The sequence below is a fragment of the Synchiropus splendidus genome, chromosome 1 (genome assembly GCF_027744825.2).
Source record: "Synchiropus splendidus isolate RoL2022-P1 chromosome 1, RoL_Sspl_1.0, whole genome shotgun sequence".
Taxonomy (NCBI): Eukaryota; Metazoa; Chordata; class Actinopteri; order Syngnathiformes; family Callionymidae; genus Synchiropus; species Synchiropus splendidus.
The window spans coordinates 54356967-54374928 of NC_071334.1; the positions used below are offsets into that span (position 1 = coordinate 54356967).

The 17962-nt window shown below is 41.4% G+C and overlaps 1 protein-coding gene across 1 annotated transcript in view; it reads left to right on the top strand.

The window, feature by feature from the left end:
• Positions 1-17962, top strand: part of eng (endoglin) — a 58855-nt gene that overhangs the window by 34850 nt on the left and 6043 nt on the right. Inside the window, exons 5-11 of the mRNA XM_053864646.1 lie at positions 4442-4616; positions 6623-6791; positions 6877-6976; positions 9823-10021; positions 10143-10294; positions 11505-11735; positions 11831-11897. Of these exons, the coding sequence (XP_053720621.1) occupies positions 4442-4616; positions 6623-6791; positions 6877-6976; positions 9823-10021; positions 10143-10294; positions 11505-11735; positions 11831-11897 (1093 nt within the window). The remainder of the gene's footprint in view (positions 1-4441; positions 4617-6622; positions 6792-6876; positions 6977-9822; positions 10022-10142; positions 10295-11504; positions 11736-11830; positions 11898-17962) is intronic.

Below are 17962 nucleotides of genomic sequence, written 5' to 3' on the forward strand. Positions count from 1 at the left end.
TCTAAACGTATCTAAAAACACTGAATGGCTGATATTTGAGCTTGGACTGCTTGCAGGGTAACATATAATCTACTTTTTTCCCCCTTTCAAGCAGTTTCTCTTCCTGTTTGTCTGGAGTTGTCGATTAAAACTCTCACAAGCGTGAAACAGTCTGTCAGCTTACACTGACATATCTGGAGGAGTTTTCCTCCCGCACAAAATGCCTTGAAGCCTTTTGAAACTGGAAAATGAATTGAAACAGAGAAAAGTTGCTGCTTCTTCTTGATGGATCAGTGATACAGGAAAGACAGCGGTTCTTCTTCTTCTACGGTGACATTTTTATACAGACTGACCTGGATTTATTATGATTTTATTGCCGCAGAATCGCTTAATAATGTGCTACAACTGAATGATTTTGCACCCTTATTCCAAGATATACTACGTTATTTACGCTATAACAGTACTGCCAGTACTGTTGGTGGTAACAATATCTTCAACAAAGCCTTTATAGAGATTCTCAGGATCAGAATCTGTCACCAAAATAGCATAATCAGTAATGTCTTTATGTCTTTTATGTCAGACTTACGATTAAAAGTTGTTGTGGGTAATTGTCTAGATGTGAGTAAATTTAATGCACATTATAAATGGTGTATCTGAACATTATCTTGCCAAAACAAAATATATCACACCAGTCAGGTTCCATGGTTTAAAATGGTTTTCAATTGACGGCTTCTATACAAACAGATTTGGAGTAATAAAGGAGCTGCGTATGGCTGACCTTGAAAGATGTCCAATGTTCTGCTGACACGGCAGTGACACTCCATCCTGTGGCCCCTGTTCTCCGAGTGTCTGCACACCATCAGCTGTGACTACAGGATGTTTTTGGGGTAGATGAGCGGCATCACTGGGGGATAATTGTGTTTTACTGCAGATTGCATACTAAAGAAAACAGCATCTGCTCACCATCTGAACAAAGTGCGTCATCATTGTGACAGCTTGGCTCAGTGTCACAATGGCAGCTCTTTAAGAGAGCGCAGAAGCTAAAGTGGGTGTTTAGCGCAGTTGAGAGTGAAAAAAAAAACCTTGTCTCACAGTCGTTTTTGTAAACAGGGAGAGATCTGTTAGTCGCAGAGATGAAGTGACTGTGTGTTTAATTTGCAGCAGCAACACAGTTCTCGACGTTTTAGCTGATGTTTTTAATGATGAACGAAGGCTGAAGGAAAAGCAACTAAAAAAAAACAGTTACATATTTCATTTGTGTTGTATAAAAAAGTACAGAAAGTCTTTTCAAACAAATTGGAATGCAGGCAGCCCAGAACTGAGTCAGGATCAACCACTGTTGTTGCTACTTCTACTACTTCTATTCGTACCCCGACTGCTACTGCAGATACTTGAGTATTAGCTGCATTATAACTCCTACTTCTCCAATTACCTTTTTCAACAATGTATTTATTGATGACTCACATCAGAGCCATACAATTGACAATGATCATTACATTACTTTTTTTTCTCTAATTATTTTGAATAGTACTGTCGTACCTCACTATCATCCACTATTCTTATCATTCTAATGGGTTTCACAACTACTCCTTCTACTAATGCTGCTATCCACCTATTCATACACTTTTTTTTTCTCTCCATGTTGGAACCAGTTGTGTGTGTGGTTTAGCGCCACAATGAGTAAAGGTGATTCTCAAAAGAGGCTTAAAGGCAGGATATCTTTCTTCACGCTGCCTCTCATTTGCAACTTCATCCAAGTGCTAGTGTGATTTGAGTCATTCACAGCAATTAAAACCCACAGAAATAGCGTTGCGTATTGCTGAAGAAACATTTGAACAAAGTTCTTTACAGAAACAGATTCCTGCTTGGGAACAGCAGAAGGTGAAAATATGGAACACATGCTTTAAACCTTTTACGGTGATGACAGCAGTGTTTCTACTCCCAAACCTCTGTGTATATGCAGCTATGTGTTGTGTTTGCGTGGTGACTGCTATTTTTTCTCTCCCTCCTACTACCAACAGCAACTACCACGTCCACAACTGTCACTGTTGCTACTCCTCCTACTAGTACATCTCCACTGTGTGGAGTTTTTCTTTTAACTGATGATGAAGGACAAAAGAACCTCTTGAGACCCTGAGCCCTCATACAAGGACATTACATTTTTGTCATGCAGCATCATGTTCTGCATTTTTTAAAACTTTCATTTGCACATTTAGGCTCCCTACTTGTTAGGGCTGCTGTGTATTGGCAGGCATCTTGCGATATGATGACTATCCTGATACAGTAGTCATGATGCAATACACTGCCACATTGTAAGTTCAGCAATATTTTGGAGCAAGAGCCATACTTTTCAGGGGAAAAACTGATAATACAGCACAGTTTTATGTGCATGAAAATGAGTTTATTTTTACGCTGACAGAGGAATCAATCACTATTAAACCCATCACAAATGTGGCAACTTATCCAAATATCTTTGTGTTAAATATTGATAAAGCTGACATAAAATATCAAGACAATATCACAAATATACACAAAAGATATTTGACCATATTGATACTTTCTTGCAGCCCTTCTACTCGTTTGTCAGGACATCTAGATTTTGGTTCAAAATCTAGTTTCTGTACAATGACATTGTTACTTATGACACCATTTAGTTTCCCCCATTTACTTCCAGGGCGATGGGTAAGGTTAGGGTCAACGTTGATGCAACGATGTGGAACTTACTGGTAAAGTATATTAATTAAGTAAGACTCCTCTCACTCAAGCAAAGCTTCTAAAGTATTCATTGTTTTCAGTTGGTTACTCTTTTTGTGTCTGGTCCTTGTCCAGTATATATATTCTAGTATGTTGCCCTGTGTCATTGGTTTAAGTGTTTACAGCATGAAGGCATAAAACACTTGTACCGCTCTTTTGTTTCCGCCTTAGACGGAATAAAAATAAATTCTCAAGGGTCTAATCACTCTAACAGCAGAAAACGTTTCTGTTCCTACCTATTCATGCATTTTTTATCAAGAGGTCCTCAAACACAGCCCTCTTATCAAGACCTGGCTTATCATTTTAGCAAGTCTGAATGTAAACTCCATTATTTCCCATCGGCCCAGACGGGGAAACAGCAGTGTCTAGTCGCTGCCATGGATGTATATATTTATACCGTGTATGGAGCCAGATTCCTGCCCGCTGCAGTGACGCACAAAGCTAAAAAAGGTCCCATTTCCTGGCCCCGCTCAGGAAGCGAAGGAAAGACCTTGGCTCCAACGGGATTGTGCAACCAAGCTCGTGGACGGCGAACCATAATAAACATTTCTTTTTCAACAGAGTCCTGCTCAAGAGAATAGAGGGGGAGACAAAGTTACAGCTGAAATATTTGATTTAGTGCGAGAAACTTCATATGACATCCAACGGAATGAAAAGCACTTGATGTGTAGCATTTTAATTATTCAAAATTTTAAGACTCCATAACAGTGCGGAAGCTGTGATGCAGGTACGAATGCACAAATTGTGGGATTATGAAATTCTGTGCTGATGGAAGGTAGAATGAGAACTAGAGTTCTCACAAAATTTTGATGCCTTGACCTGCCTGGTGACCACGCTCCTCCGCTAGATGGCAGTGTTTCACTTTGTTGTTTGACATGGTGAGCTCAGACTGTGCTGTACCGTGATAGAAGAAGAGAAAAGATGACATGGTGTTGAAGAAGGGACTTTACTGAAGGAAAAGCAGTTGATGAAGAGACATGTATTTTGGTGGCAAATGAGCAACAGAAGTATTATGTCATTGGTGCACTTAAATTGCTTTTGTTTGCTGTACTCATCGTATGTACAGAACCTCGTGGTTAGATACTGCATTTGGGACAACAAGGCATTCTTCATTTCAAACACCTCTAACATGGAGGTAAGGTATGACCTTGGGTGCCGAGGTGGAGTGTCAGCATCGTTCATTCATGTTGCCATTATTTGTGTTGTACTGTCCACCAGTGATCCTGCAAGTACGGCAAACACTCAAGACAAAAGCAGCTCTGTGGAGACAAAACATTCGATTTATGAAAGTGTGGAGGTTGGCTTCCGAAAGTAGTGCTGTGAAAGTAGATTGCTAAAAAAGCTGGGAGATATTGAAGCACAGCACTCGAGAATACCCACTTTATTGCACAACAGCTAAACATTGCTGGAAGATTAATTTCTTCATGCTTTATTACAGTTATGTCATTTGTAATTTCTTGTGAAACTTCATTTGTATGATGAAAAGGTACCGTATCTTGGGGATTGGTTTCCACTGAAGTATTTTCACCGCATTAAATCAGTCTATTTTGGACACCCATGGTAATTTAGAACACATTGAAGTCAAAGCCATTAAAATGACCCCACAATATTTGAGTTGACACCCGAGTAAAAAAAATAGCAAAATAATTGTTGTGTTTGAAAAAAAAAAAAGGCCAATGTTTTAACAACTTTATTTGTTACTTTGTAGATTCACAGCAAATCAGAAATCCAGTTCTACAATCACCAGCCGAGTAAAATCCACAGGCACGACTTTCCCACAAGCGATGAGGACCTGGTGAAGTGGGCGACTCAGAAGTTTGGAGGTGTTACTTCATTCACCACCATCAGGAACCTGGCTGAGATCCACTACATAGGGACAGAAGGTGAGCAGTTACAACTGGCTGTCCACTCCGTGGAGCCAGTTGCCGTGATTGGAGAGATGCAGGAATTGGAAATCGCCTGCGTCCCAGCTGGATCTTGATTTTATTTTGTATGATTGCGGAACACTGGAAACAACAGGAGTCCTATCACTACAAGTAGACAGCCTTATGATCATTGTGTAGGTGGGTGAAATGAACATTGAAAACCCATTTTTCAAAACCCCATTCAATGGAAAATAATCATTTTATTGTTTGTTTTGTTGAGTTAAATATTCATTATAAACATTTTCTATTATTTATCATTAATTGAGACAACATTGGGTGATAACATTGGCTCTTAAACTGTAAATATCCTTCACAGTTAGTTAGCAGTTTTGCACCACAAGTTTACTAGCTAAATAGCTGTTGTGTTAGTGATGTTTAACCCTTGGTATCACTATTCTCCATTCCGATAACCCACTTTGCTCTTGACAAAACCCTTCAGGCGTTTTTTTATTTTGGCATGGCTTAGGAGGATTCACTCGTCAACATGTCTCTGTGTGTGTCTTGTAGTGTTATGCATTGTGTGCATTCTATTATTACATTTCTGCTGCGGCTTGGCTCAGTTAAGGGAGATGTTGTCAGGCCTGCTCACTATGAGAAGAAAAGCACTGCGGTTAGATGTTGGAAGTTGTCAAATAAGTCAAAAGAAAGTGGGCTTTTAAAGAGGTGGGCGTTCAGCGACTGCACAGATATGGCTCTGGGCTTTTTTTCCCCCCAAAATGATCCTGTGTGAAACATGACGGGCCAATACACTGTAAGGAAGTGTGTTCAGTACAACACTACTTTGGTCTCTTTAAGATCACAAGGCTAATGTCACATCAAACTGATGAAATCACAGGCGTATTATTGACCTGAAAGCACACCACATATGTCTCCTTCTGTCGCGGAACTGCAGACACGCGTGCGAAAACAATGCATTAATGTCAATAAAATATGTGACAAGCTTGTTTCATGACTCAGTCTTGATGCTAGACCTTGTTGGTCATGCATTTTTAAGCCAGATGCCTGGAAATCACAGACCTTTGTGTGTTATGTACAGCACCACTGCAACCCCTGTTGTGGCATGGTATCAACAAAATCTTAGTTCCCTCTTAAATTTAACATGTGTGTCTGTTTTTAAACTCAGCATTTGCATGTATAATAATTATATGGTCATTCGTATTTGTTTTTTTAAATATATATTATTTCATTCATTGAATGTCACATTTTATACATCAAAAGCCATAAAAGTACAGGAAGAGTCTTTGAAAAAGCTCCTTGTTCGAGAGTGGTTTTCTACAAAACCTTCTCTGTGAAACTAGAAGCACTAGGAAGTGCTGTGAAATATTTGCTATATACTGTATACTCAGGCTGCATGGGAGGCACGAGGAAAGGCAAATACATGTCCCTCACCTGCAGAGCCAAAAACACACTTCTTCATCGTTCAAGATAACCATGGTTAAAAGGTCACTCCAGGGAGTCAGTAGCACAGTTTCCCGTGTGGCGTCTCAGCCAAACTCACACAGCGTTTAAGCGACCTGTATCTACATTCTTCTTTTAAAAACAATATGTAGTGTTCGTTCCATGTGTATTGTGTGAGTAATGGTGATCAAAGGCTGTGTGCGCAATTACTATGTATCAGTGTGTTGACATCATGATTGGTTTGAAAAAATGTGTGTGAGGGTGTTAATGTTTCTCTCCACACTGTGTCACGACTCGGTCTTCACAGCACCTTTTGGGAAAGTGTTACAATAGGTTCTCTGGTAACTACTTCTAAATTCTTTATGCCCAGGTCCGTGTTAGTGACGATCAAACCTAAAAATAGCTTGCAGTGATGCTGCTGACAGAATGGTGAAATTCAATTTGAGGCCACGTTGGATGTTACATCAGTACTTATGGCTGCTGTCATCACAATTTCAAGCTCCACAGCGTTTGTGTGTGAGGTGCGTGTGTTTATGTTGTTATGAACATAATTTTAATACTTACAGGAACAACGCCTGGCTCTCAGGACTGTGAGCTGAAAAATGAAGACTCTTTACAGAAGTACTTCTTTGAGATCAAAACCGCCTCTCCGTTCAAGTCCTGCTCTCCGCGGCAACTGAGGCCTGCAGCAACTGAGCTTCACATCATCAACATCCCGGAGGACTCCAGCCTCTGGTAAACCTCAGATTTATCTTTTTCTTTCCACATTTTTTTTGTACATATTATCATCTCAATCCTCGTTACGTTCTTAATGCTTCAGCAACGTGTCACTTCACGTTGGCATGGAGAAGACCAATATCTTCCTAAGAGGACCTCAGGGAACAACGTGGACCATCCTCAACCCACGGCAGACAGTGTTGGTAAGATAAACAAATTCAGCAGTTCATTGAGAAAACTGAGGCGATGGAGGCACCTGTTCAAAAATTAATTCATTCACTTGTGGACTTCTAGTGCTACAGCTTCCAATGATTTCGGTACATGAGAGAAATAAAAATAGAGATAAAAATAACCGTATACAATCTTCACATGAGCCTAATAATTTTCTCTCCCGTAGTGAATTATTGAATAAATACAATTGTACAATTTTTTTCTGGCATTTTTCTGAAGTTGAAAAGCTATGAACAGATTTTAGTGAACTTTTAGGAAATGTTTCTCATGGGACAGATGTTAATATTTGAGTGGTCATTCGGATTACCAAATTAAATGATTTGTTGTTTTGCACTCACCAAACACGAGACAGAACTTTAGAAGTATTTGAAGCCAATTTATTTTGGCATTTTTCTTAGCATATTTTAGCATTTATTTTAGTTGTATTGGGTTTCCAGTCAAAACATTTATAATCACATCTTGCTCTATTACAGGAATCATTCTTATCTTTGTGTATTTATATTTCTGGAGCGCAGTAATTTGGTACTGCATTTGTATTTATGCAAACTAGTAAACAGTATAATAAGACTTGTAAGTTGGTGAGCCAGATTTCATCCCAGATTTTGAATATGGGAGGAGACTAATACAGTTGTGTTGTCATTGTAAATGAGGTATGTTGGCCTACGAGTGTCAATAAGGGTCTGAAATGAGACTTTATGTTAGGAGTTAGCTCTGTTGAGAATTTTATAGTTGAGGGGGTGCACAAGGAATTTACCATCATTCTTCTGTGAAGGTGTGTGGTCAAGTTAAAGGAGCATCAGCCTTAAGAACAACTCAAAGCTCTGTTTTTTCGTTCCAACTGTGAGTGTGGGAGGACAGCTTGCTCATTTGCGGCGTGTGCACAAAGCGACAGACTTCTGCAGTCTGTAGAGGATTTAACATTAAACTATCTGAATGATTTGGGTGGAACAGGAGACAGGAGCATATATACAGTGCACCTCACCCCTTGTGTACCAGCATAGAACTGCGACACATACAGGAGGACACGAGTGATTGACTCCATGATCAACAGTGGGATCTGGTTTGGCACCCCGCTACAGACTCTCCTCAGCCAACGCCCTGGCTTTACCAACTGTCTTCCTCAGTTTCAATTGGGTTTTGCGTGCTAGTTCTGGAATAGTACTGTCCACTGTTGGGTCGAGTGCTCTAGCCTATGACTGCACTCATTGGGCGAGAGGTGGGAAAACACCATGGACAGGTCGCCTGCCCATCACAGGGCACACGCACCATTCTCATGTAGGAGTGTCCAGTTACCCTAGTGAGCGAGGAGAAGCTGGTGAAAATACACACACGCTGGGAGAACATGCAAACTTCATGCAGAAAGGTGGTCCGACACAGGCACCAAACCAGCAACCTTCTTGCTGCAAGGCAGAGAGTGCTAACTATAGTCGTCATGTGGCCGGATAGACTTCATTTTATGATTATAGTAGCTGTATAATGGGGATGAAAATTACACTTCTGTGTGGAAATGAGCTGCTGCGTTACACTCTACTTGCTAGTTTTACCTGACATGGGTTCTTATTTTTCTAGCTTCGAAATAAAAAGCACAAAGTATCGTAATTTCCGGACTATAGAGCACACTGTACTATTAGGTGCATCCACTAAATTTAAGGAGGAAAATTGATCTTTGTGCATAAGCCGTGCCGGTCTATATGCTGCGGGTGCAGTGATGCTGTCTGTGCCGTGAAAAGGTCAGTGGTGCAGCTGGTTTAAAAAGGCATGAGGATCACTTGCAAAGAGTTCAGCATTGAGACTGACTCATGAAACAAACTCGGCAATGTTCTGAACTTGAATCACAAACTCGTAGTACCTTTCATTTACATTAAAGTGCTTATAATGCGCTGCTTTCGCTGGTGTGTCTGAAGTTTTGAAACCGCAGCTGGTCTCCGCTGCTTCTTCCGGACTCCGGTCCTGCAGGAAATCGGAACACGCAGACAAAAACATCATATTTTGAGCGCTTTAAGGTTTAACCACCACCACACCTGTGATTTCATCAGTTTGATTTGATGAGGCACAATATTTTGGCAGCATGACGCTCTTTAGTGTTTAAAAATCTATATTAGCCACGTTGTTGTTTAAGATACAGAGTTAAGACCGCGAGAAAAAAGTAGAGGCTTATAGTCTGGAAATGATGGTAATAATGTTACAAAGAACGAACATGTAAGCATCATTTAATTCTTCAAATATTGATAAATGCTGGGGATGAAAATGGTTTTTCGATTTCCCCTTCTAATTTTATGTGGCATGGCGATGAATCGGAGTAAGAGAAATTTAAAGCAGAAAAATAGAACAGATTGCTGGTCAGTTGCAATCTGTTTCTTGAGCAACGCTGATGTAAAGGCAGCCAAGCTCATGCGGGGTGAGACTGGAGCGGGGTGGGTGCAGGCCAGTGGGAGGAGCGGGGGAAAATAGACATTTGCGGTTCATGGCGGCACAGATCAACCGTGCCCAGTGTGAATACCAGGTGTAACGGGGCCTCTGAGGCTGCTTCCCAGCAGGGCGTCAATAAATTGCTTGTTTGCTGGAAATGTTGGACAAAGCAGCTGCAGAGACTAGTGTCGCTGACACAAGTTATTTTCCATTGATCTGAAAGTAATTGAATATACTTAAAAAAAAAAAAAATTACTATGTTGAACTATATAGCGTGGCTATAAAGGACTGATCATTCCAGGGATGCTACACAAGCTGCATCTATTAACTCACCCGTCACATTCATACAGTGTGTCAGGATGTCGGAGTCATTACTGAGCGCTGACCTTGTGTCTTGTCCTGTCCACAGTCTAACAATGAGATGTTGGTCCCCACCATCCTAAGTAGCATCGCGCCTGTAATCACGATGAACAGCAGCGCTGCCGAGGACGTACAAAAGAAAGCGTTAGATGCTTTTAAAGTCAGCACCTTCACCAGCTACACGGAAATCAGCCCCAAGGCATCGACCGTTGCTCTGGTTCTCCGACAAAGAGAAAAAAGCCCAGCAGGTAGGATCAGCGCTGGAAATAAGCTGCACAACCCACATACAGCCGTGGAGGAGTCGGCCACGTACACAAACAAAAACATGTGGGGGTCTAACTTCTCTTTCATCTGATTATTTTCTCACAGGAGTCACAGAGAAAGTGCCAGAACAAGCGAGCCCAGAAACAACCGATACTCATCAGATGCCTCTGCTGATGCAGCTCTACGCCTCGCCTGATTACCGCTACCCTATAGAGCCAAACACGAAGGTGCAGAGCGACAAAAGAGTCTATGCAGAGGTGAGACATGATGCCTTCAAGACGTCAGATGCTTGTTTGTTATGGACGATAAGAGTGTTAAGAGAAATGTATCAATTCTCTCGCCGTTTTCAGTCATAAATTCATTACTATTGGCTTATCTGTAATAATATTATGGTCTTCCACCAACAGACTGTTGAGACAGTCCCACAGAGCTATAAACAGTCATCTGTATTTTCAGCAATGACAGACCAAGAGCTCTCCCACAAGGCGTGAAACCTAAAAACGCCTATATCAGTTGCAATACATTTGTACCCACCTGAAATGTTCTGAACAATAAAGCCTTAGTGGAATGTTGTTGAACATCTATTCCACATTTACTAGTGCTTTTTACTCCCCCAACATCTTTCCCTTTGTGCATCATAACTGCTACTAACTACTATGTTCAGCTCAGTCTGGTTTGGTGATGCACATCTGGCCTTGTTTCAGTCAAATGGAAAGACTGATTCCTTTTTTTTTGAACGGATGTATTCTTGGCCCGAATAAACATAATGCAATATTTTCAAGTTGTTAGCCATTGAAATGTATCAAACCTCATGTTCAATATTAATTGAATTGAATGGCACTTTCACATTGAACTTGCTGTGTTATATTACTAGAATTGTGTGGTAATTGAAATACTTGCAATATGTTTTTTCTCTTATATGCCCCGACCTAAGGTCCCTGTACTACTACTAATATCAGAGCTGATGACCTTAAACAGAAGAATTTAGGTAACAGATAACGCACAACGCAGAATAGACGCACCACGTGAGGATGGCGGCACATTGGAGAGAGATTTATTTGTCATGATTAAAAACTGTTTACTGTCTATTGTTTCTTTGGCACCGCCAAAGTTTCGAAAAATTCTGGTGCAAACCTTGGTCTCGTTCGGCTTCTCTGGTTCTTGTGTTATTGTTAAGGTTTATAATGAAACCGAAAAAGGTTAATAATCCCTGTTTTTCAAAATATTTATTTAGGACTTTCAAATGTGTGTAAAAAGTGTTTCTCAAATATGGTGTTGACACATCTGTGATGGGAGAAATCATTTTTGATCTCATCACGATGGGTCTGAAATACATTTTAAATGTGAAGTAAACAACCCAACGTGTTTTATGTGCTCAAAAGCTGCAAGCATTGGTTGATACAATGTTACGAACACACTGTTCAGGTAAAATTCTCTTCTTGAGCTGATCATTTCTCTCACCTGTAGATTTCGGGACACACCTTTGGCAGTATAGCTCTCACCATCCAGGTGAGCAGCTGCTCCGTGCGCTCCAAAGACTCCTGCTCCGTGGACAAAGCGCTGCACTTCATCACAGAGGCCTGCTCCCAACACTTGTGTCCCAACAGCACCCGGCTCAGCTTCTCCCTCGATCAACTGCAGGATCTCACGTCCACCTCGTGGGAGCTGGAGTGTTTGGTGAAGCTTTGCTACAGTGCGGTGAGAGCGCAGCTTCAAGGGCCAGTGATGTGCAGTCTTGCTTTGGAGAATTTGTCCAAAGCAAGACTGATACTTTTGTGTTATTCTCTTCATAGAAATGTGGAGAGGGAGGAAGAGTGAAGAGGAATCTGGAGGTCACGCAGCCGTGTCTACAACCTCCAAGTGAGTTCAAACTTAACTAAAATGTAACTTTCAAAGTTTGTTTGAGTGGAATAGTTTTCGTTTTAAAAAATGTCGACATTCCAATGTTTTATAAGCTGCATCAATGTGTATATTTATTAATCAGCTTGAGACTTTGCGTCTAGAAAACATTTGCTATTTTTCAAAAGCTTTTGTCTAGAGGGGGAGCCAGAAATATTCTGTTGGAGTGGCCAGGTTAATGGTAATAATAACTTTAATAACAACTCAAAGAAATGAAGGAGAAACAATATGAAATCAAATGAAAGACAATAGCTAACAAAAAATAGCAGCCAAGAATAGTACCAACAGATTGTGAACAATAATTTGTTGACAAACTTAATAATTACGTGTCTACACAGCGCCTTTCACAACAGACAAGGATAAAAATTAAATGCTTAAACAAGTGCTTTTGTCCTGACTTAAAAAGTGTCTTTTATAGGGAAAGTTAAGCAGTAAACATGACTGGCATTTTCATTGCAATCAGTCAAAATTATAGTGAAGTATACCCTGAAAAAACTTACAAAATATATGAATTTATTATTGGTGCAACATTTCTGGATAACCTTTTCTTGTCATTGTGAGCATCTCCCTGTTAGGTTTAACTAAAATAGCTTCCCTCCTGGTCAGTGCAGCTCATTAAAGCACCAGGTGACAACAAACTCTCTGAACTTTCAAGTATAAAATGAATAAAAGGGGGGAAAAAATCCTGGCCTTTATACTTGCTGTTGCTCGGCTTGCCTCTGTAGTTTCTTCATTCCTATTGTTTCCGTCAGCGCGCAACAAATGCCGTGCAGACGGTTGTCATAGCAGTGAACACAGGATGTTCAGCAAAGCCAGTAAGTGGGTGCGGAGCCGGCCCCTCGTCCTTTTAGGAAGGTAGGAAAGTCTGCGCGCTGACCTTGTGGCCACAATCGGGACTAATGGCCCTCAGGGGAGAATGCTGGGGTCCTTTTGTGTTACATGAGGGAGTTGGACTCCGTCTGCCCGACGTGCACACACGTCCCTGTGTCATTGTTGACTCCATTCAAACACGGCGAAGTGTCTTTTTTTGTCAAAGAAAAGGTGATGACGGGTGATTAATTACTTGGTGATTCCATTTTTCTGCAGAAAGACAAAAGGAAGTGGCGGATTAAATGAGAGGAAACACAGGAACTATTCATAATCTCCCTGCGTGAGACATAATTCATTGTTTGTGCTGCTTTTCTTTGGATATAAATAATAGAAGGTTGCTATGTCAGATGATGAAGCACATCCTTGTGTCCTTTTGCTCATCCTCTTTGTTCGGCATTATCTCAGACAGCTGGATGTGAAAGCAGACATAGATTTATTTGTATAAAATCTGCTGAACTTTACATTCATATTTGCATACATTACTACACCCAGTACCATGATATGTGTGAACAGGCTTTCATGTGATTTATTTTTACAGACGTAAATACAGTGATCGGTGAGCCCTTCAGATACACTTGTGTCACAGTGATGAAGCTTTGTGGTGTCCTTATATTCAGAGGCCAGTAGGTGGCGCTCTCATTTAAAAAAAGGATATGAAGTTTCATAGTTGTTCAAAGCCAAAAAGGCTTCAGGAAGCTTCATTGACCCATCACTGCACTCTCAGGTTGTACAGTGCATACAGTCTCAGCTCAGCTCAGATAAACCTGATAATTGTTTTGCTGCAGTGCGGGACTGGGTGTGGTGCTGGACTGAAACTAGGATTTACAGCAAACCAACTTTTAACAAAAGAAGGAAATCGTGAGCAGTTTATTCATTCAGCCATCCTTCCTGTTTCCAAACGCCGACAGTAAGGCAAACAATTCCGGTGTCTGCCTCCTCCTCGTCCTCGTCTTCCTCCTCTCCACCTGTTTCAGCTTCCTGCTCTTGTTTATTCAGCTTCACTGTCAAAGCCGCGTTCAAACAAACACGCACCGCGACAACCTCACACAAACTTATTTTTAAGCAATTCCGCCACTGTGATGTTTTCGAGGAATGTTTAGCAAATCCGGCAGAGTTTGGGAAATTGTTACTGTGGTTGTCTGAACTGAATAAAAGATTGAAGTGGTGGAGCTTTGGTGAAGCCAGTTCATGCAGGGTGAATTGACTTCTGGTTTTTGTTACAGTTGTGTAAACCTGTGCATGTTAAGATGTTTTATAATAACGTGTGTCAGAGGGGCCACCGTCATGCATTTGTAGCACCACAAAATTTGACTAAGCAACTACCGTATTTTCCGGACTATAAGCCGCTACTTTTTTCTCGCGGTCTGAACCCTGCGGCTTATAAAACGATGCGGCTAATATATGGATTTTTACAGGGACATTCCAATCAATCGGCCACCGATTATGAAAGGCTGAACTCGTTGTGATCTGTGAATGCCGACCACTGCCTGTCATTGCCGGTCACAAAATCCGATCACATGTAACAGCAGCCGTTCTGATGAGGCACCGCCCGCGGTTTGTGATGCGTCCGCTCCTCCCTCCCGACTCGCCACTCGCTTGGCAACGGCGTGTCTAATGCGGAAGCTTTTTTCAGTCTGTCATGTCAAGTTTGCATCCTGCAGCACATGCACGTTAAAAGGCGTCAACGCCACCAATTCAATACGATATTTAAAACACCAGCACTTGACGGAGCACAGAGAGTTTTCTGGTGCTCATGAAAGTGAAACTGCAGGAACCAGCGGTCACTCGCGACGCTCGCCGGTCTGAGCGTGACATTCAGAACGGGAAGCATATTGCCCAAGAAATAATCATTAATTTCACCGCGCCAGATGAGCAGCCTTTCTCAGGTGTCGTTTTAAGACGGAATCAACCGCGGCCGAATCCGCTGCAGTCTTGTGTGTGTCAGATGCAGCGTTTGCGGTCCACCACCTGAATCTGAAACGTTTGCCACCGTCCAGAGTGAGAACTTTCATGAAAGAGGTTGAAGACAGCTGCTTCAGCTGAAGTAGCACACTCAAGTGTCTCACGGCACTCTAGTGTGCCACGAGACTTGTCCATCAGTCACAGCTGGGCTTCCCACACACTCACAGTGAACCTGATGTGCCTGCAACTTGACCACACACCATCACAACAGAATGATGGAATGCTCCTTGCTAGCTAACGGCTAACGCGACTTCAAAACTTTATTGACACTCTTATATGATCTAAGTTTGCTTCGTGGTTTGAAAGTTGGCTAAATACTAAATGCAGAAGCAAATAAATATGTAACAAATGAGATTGTTTGTTAAAGTTTTTTAAAAAAGGTTGAAAAACACTGGTATAGACAATGAAATAGACGATAAATTGTCTCTGAATTTTTCTTGAGCAAAACTTAACTCAATGTTCATTTAATCTGAATTTTATCAGTCCCTTCTCACGTCCAACACTCTGCTCCGCTCTCAACTTGTGGCATTATTGCACTGATGTGTGTGTGCTGCTCTCATTAACAACTTCAGAGACAAAGTTTTGTCATCGTACGTCCTGTCTGCACCACTGTGGAGTGCACACAAGCAAATGCAAATATTTGTTTTTACAGTAGCGATAGTTTGCTATTGTAATTCTTTCATCATTTTGGAAAACACAAATAAAAGTTTGCCAGAACTGCCACATTTCTTTGCATCAAAACCCCTGGACTAAACACTTACCCCCTAAAATAATCCAGAGAATACTGCTATATTGGCAGCAAGCTAGTGATATGATATGTATCTTGATACACAGGATTGAGAATATACTGCGATACTCTAAGTACAGGGGACATGTTATACTTGTTAATTCATACATGTAGTCTTTTATTGGATAATGGCCTTTATTTGGAACCATACCAAACCAATTTTCAGGATGAAATGTCTTTTCCGCCAAGTTCTGATTAACATATTTATTCAGAGAGCATTTTCATGCTTGAGAGTGATTCCGAACACCCAACTATGTCATCTTATTTGTCATTCTGTGACTCTCTCCCTGCAGTAATGTAATCAAGCTAAAGTATTTCCAGTCTGATGACAATGTTTCAAGATCCTGAATCAATGTGCCGCTTCCTTTGTGTTGCACAGATGGGGGATCTTCCAAGGTTGTGCCTGTTAGTCTTTGGTTTTTCTCCCCAGAGGCAGTTGCCAACCTACACGTTTTTCTGAAAATACACACGCGGTGCACAGGAAACTTTCATCTTCCCTACATGTCCTTGCTTTAATCTGCTACTTGAGAGACACTCTGTATTGTCTTCAGCCCACTGGGATCTTCCACAGAGAGTCAGCGGGACGTAGTGAGAGACTCTTAAACAAAAGAAAAGGTTTCTGTCACGTATTTAGTCCAAAATATGGATCCGCTTTGGTGAACACCATGAATGTCTTCCTTGTGCTTGGAGTGCAGCTTTCGTTGTGTTTAGTTGAAGTGGGTTTTGCCGCTTTTTAGAGGGATGACATGGCTCTCAGCTTAAACACAACAGCAGCCATGTGAGTTGTTGAGTTCTGCGAAGAGTTTATCATGAAGTTGTCTTAAAATTGCTTTTGTTATTGGAAGCAAGCAAAAGATGGTCAAATATGACGAAACATGTCCATGAGTGGAGGTGTACAGACAGCTAGGGATCATTCCCTCCAGCTGAATCGGAACTAAAATCTGTCCAGAAAACCAGCTGACGGTTGAAAAGACACACGGCGGGGCAGGATGTGTCAAACAGTTCGACTAGGGAGGGTCCTCGTGTGATAGTGAACCTGCATGAAGGGAAGGAGGCCTGTGCTCTTCCTGTCACCATGACATTCCAATTGAAGGCATGTGGGCCGAATCTGTCACTGTCATTTTATGCAGCCCATAACCACTTTAAAACGATATGAGGTTTTATTGAATTACATTGTACCGCAGGCCTGGCCAACCCGCGGCTCCCAAGCCGCATGCAGCACTTTCCCCAGTTTCATGCGGCTCTTCACCAAATGAGCCGCCGAACTGGCTGAGGTTTGGTCAAGTTGCTGTTGAGATTATCGTTTATATGGGAAATAAAACGAAGTAAGAGGCGAAATGCCAAAATATTGTTCGAAAACTTTGACTTGCGACTTTGACTTTGAAACATAAACAACAAACCTCGCTGCACGTGCTCCGACGTCGTTGGTGGCATGAGCCATGTAAAAAAAATATCTAACTAAGATAAATGGCGCACACGTTTCTATCTACGCCACCTGGTATTTGGAAGTGGATTATGGTAGAATGTATGGATTTTTCAAATATATGCACAAGAGACATAAGCTGGACGTAAACCAGCAACCAACCGCTATACTGCCACTAAGTCACATGACCAGCTGTTCGTACGTACAAATTTGACTTGTGGGACTGTGTTTCAAATTTAAAGCGATCATTATTGCATCGCATTGAGTTGGGTTGTCACTATGCTAAAATGGCCACCTTGAAATCGATACCAGGCAGTTGATAATCAACACCATTTTCCATACAGCAGGGAGAAAATATGATGAATACTTCAAAAGTCATGGAAACATTTTTATTAGCATGAAAAACAGAACTGCAGATACAAAAAGACATTCACTTTTCCACTTTCACTGATACTCAGATGAAGTCCAATTTTCGTTGTTTGTCAAACAACACAGATTGAGTTGACTGTAACCTCTTACTCTGCAGAGGTTTAGTTGCAGGTTGACATCTCTTTGCTTCCATTGATATCTTTAGTAGAAAAACTGCCTGAGTTTCAATAGCAAGCTTAAGCATGCTAGCAGCGGCTAATGGCTAACAACTGAAGAACCAACGTTCAATGAACGTCAAAAAAAAGACACAGCACTGACTCAAATATCGCACTCGCCACAACCTTTAACAAAACAACCAACGTTTATATGGGCCACCGGCCAGACTAACATCACTTATCCCTTTCATTCCGTCGGCTACATGAGGAATAGGAGCTTTACCAACTTGTTGCAATTTGTCATAAAAGCCATGTGTCGTTGTCGTGCGGTACGTGCACTGCACTATTGACGATAGCAAATGTAAAATATTGAATCTGGATGTGGTGTATGTGGAGTATCAATACTTTTGACAGCCTAACTGCTACGTATGACTGTAGATGTGAAAAATGTGGCGCTGGC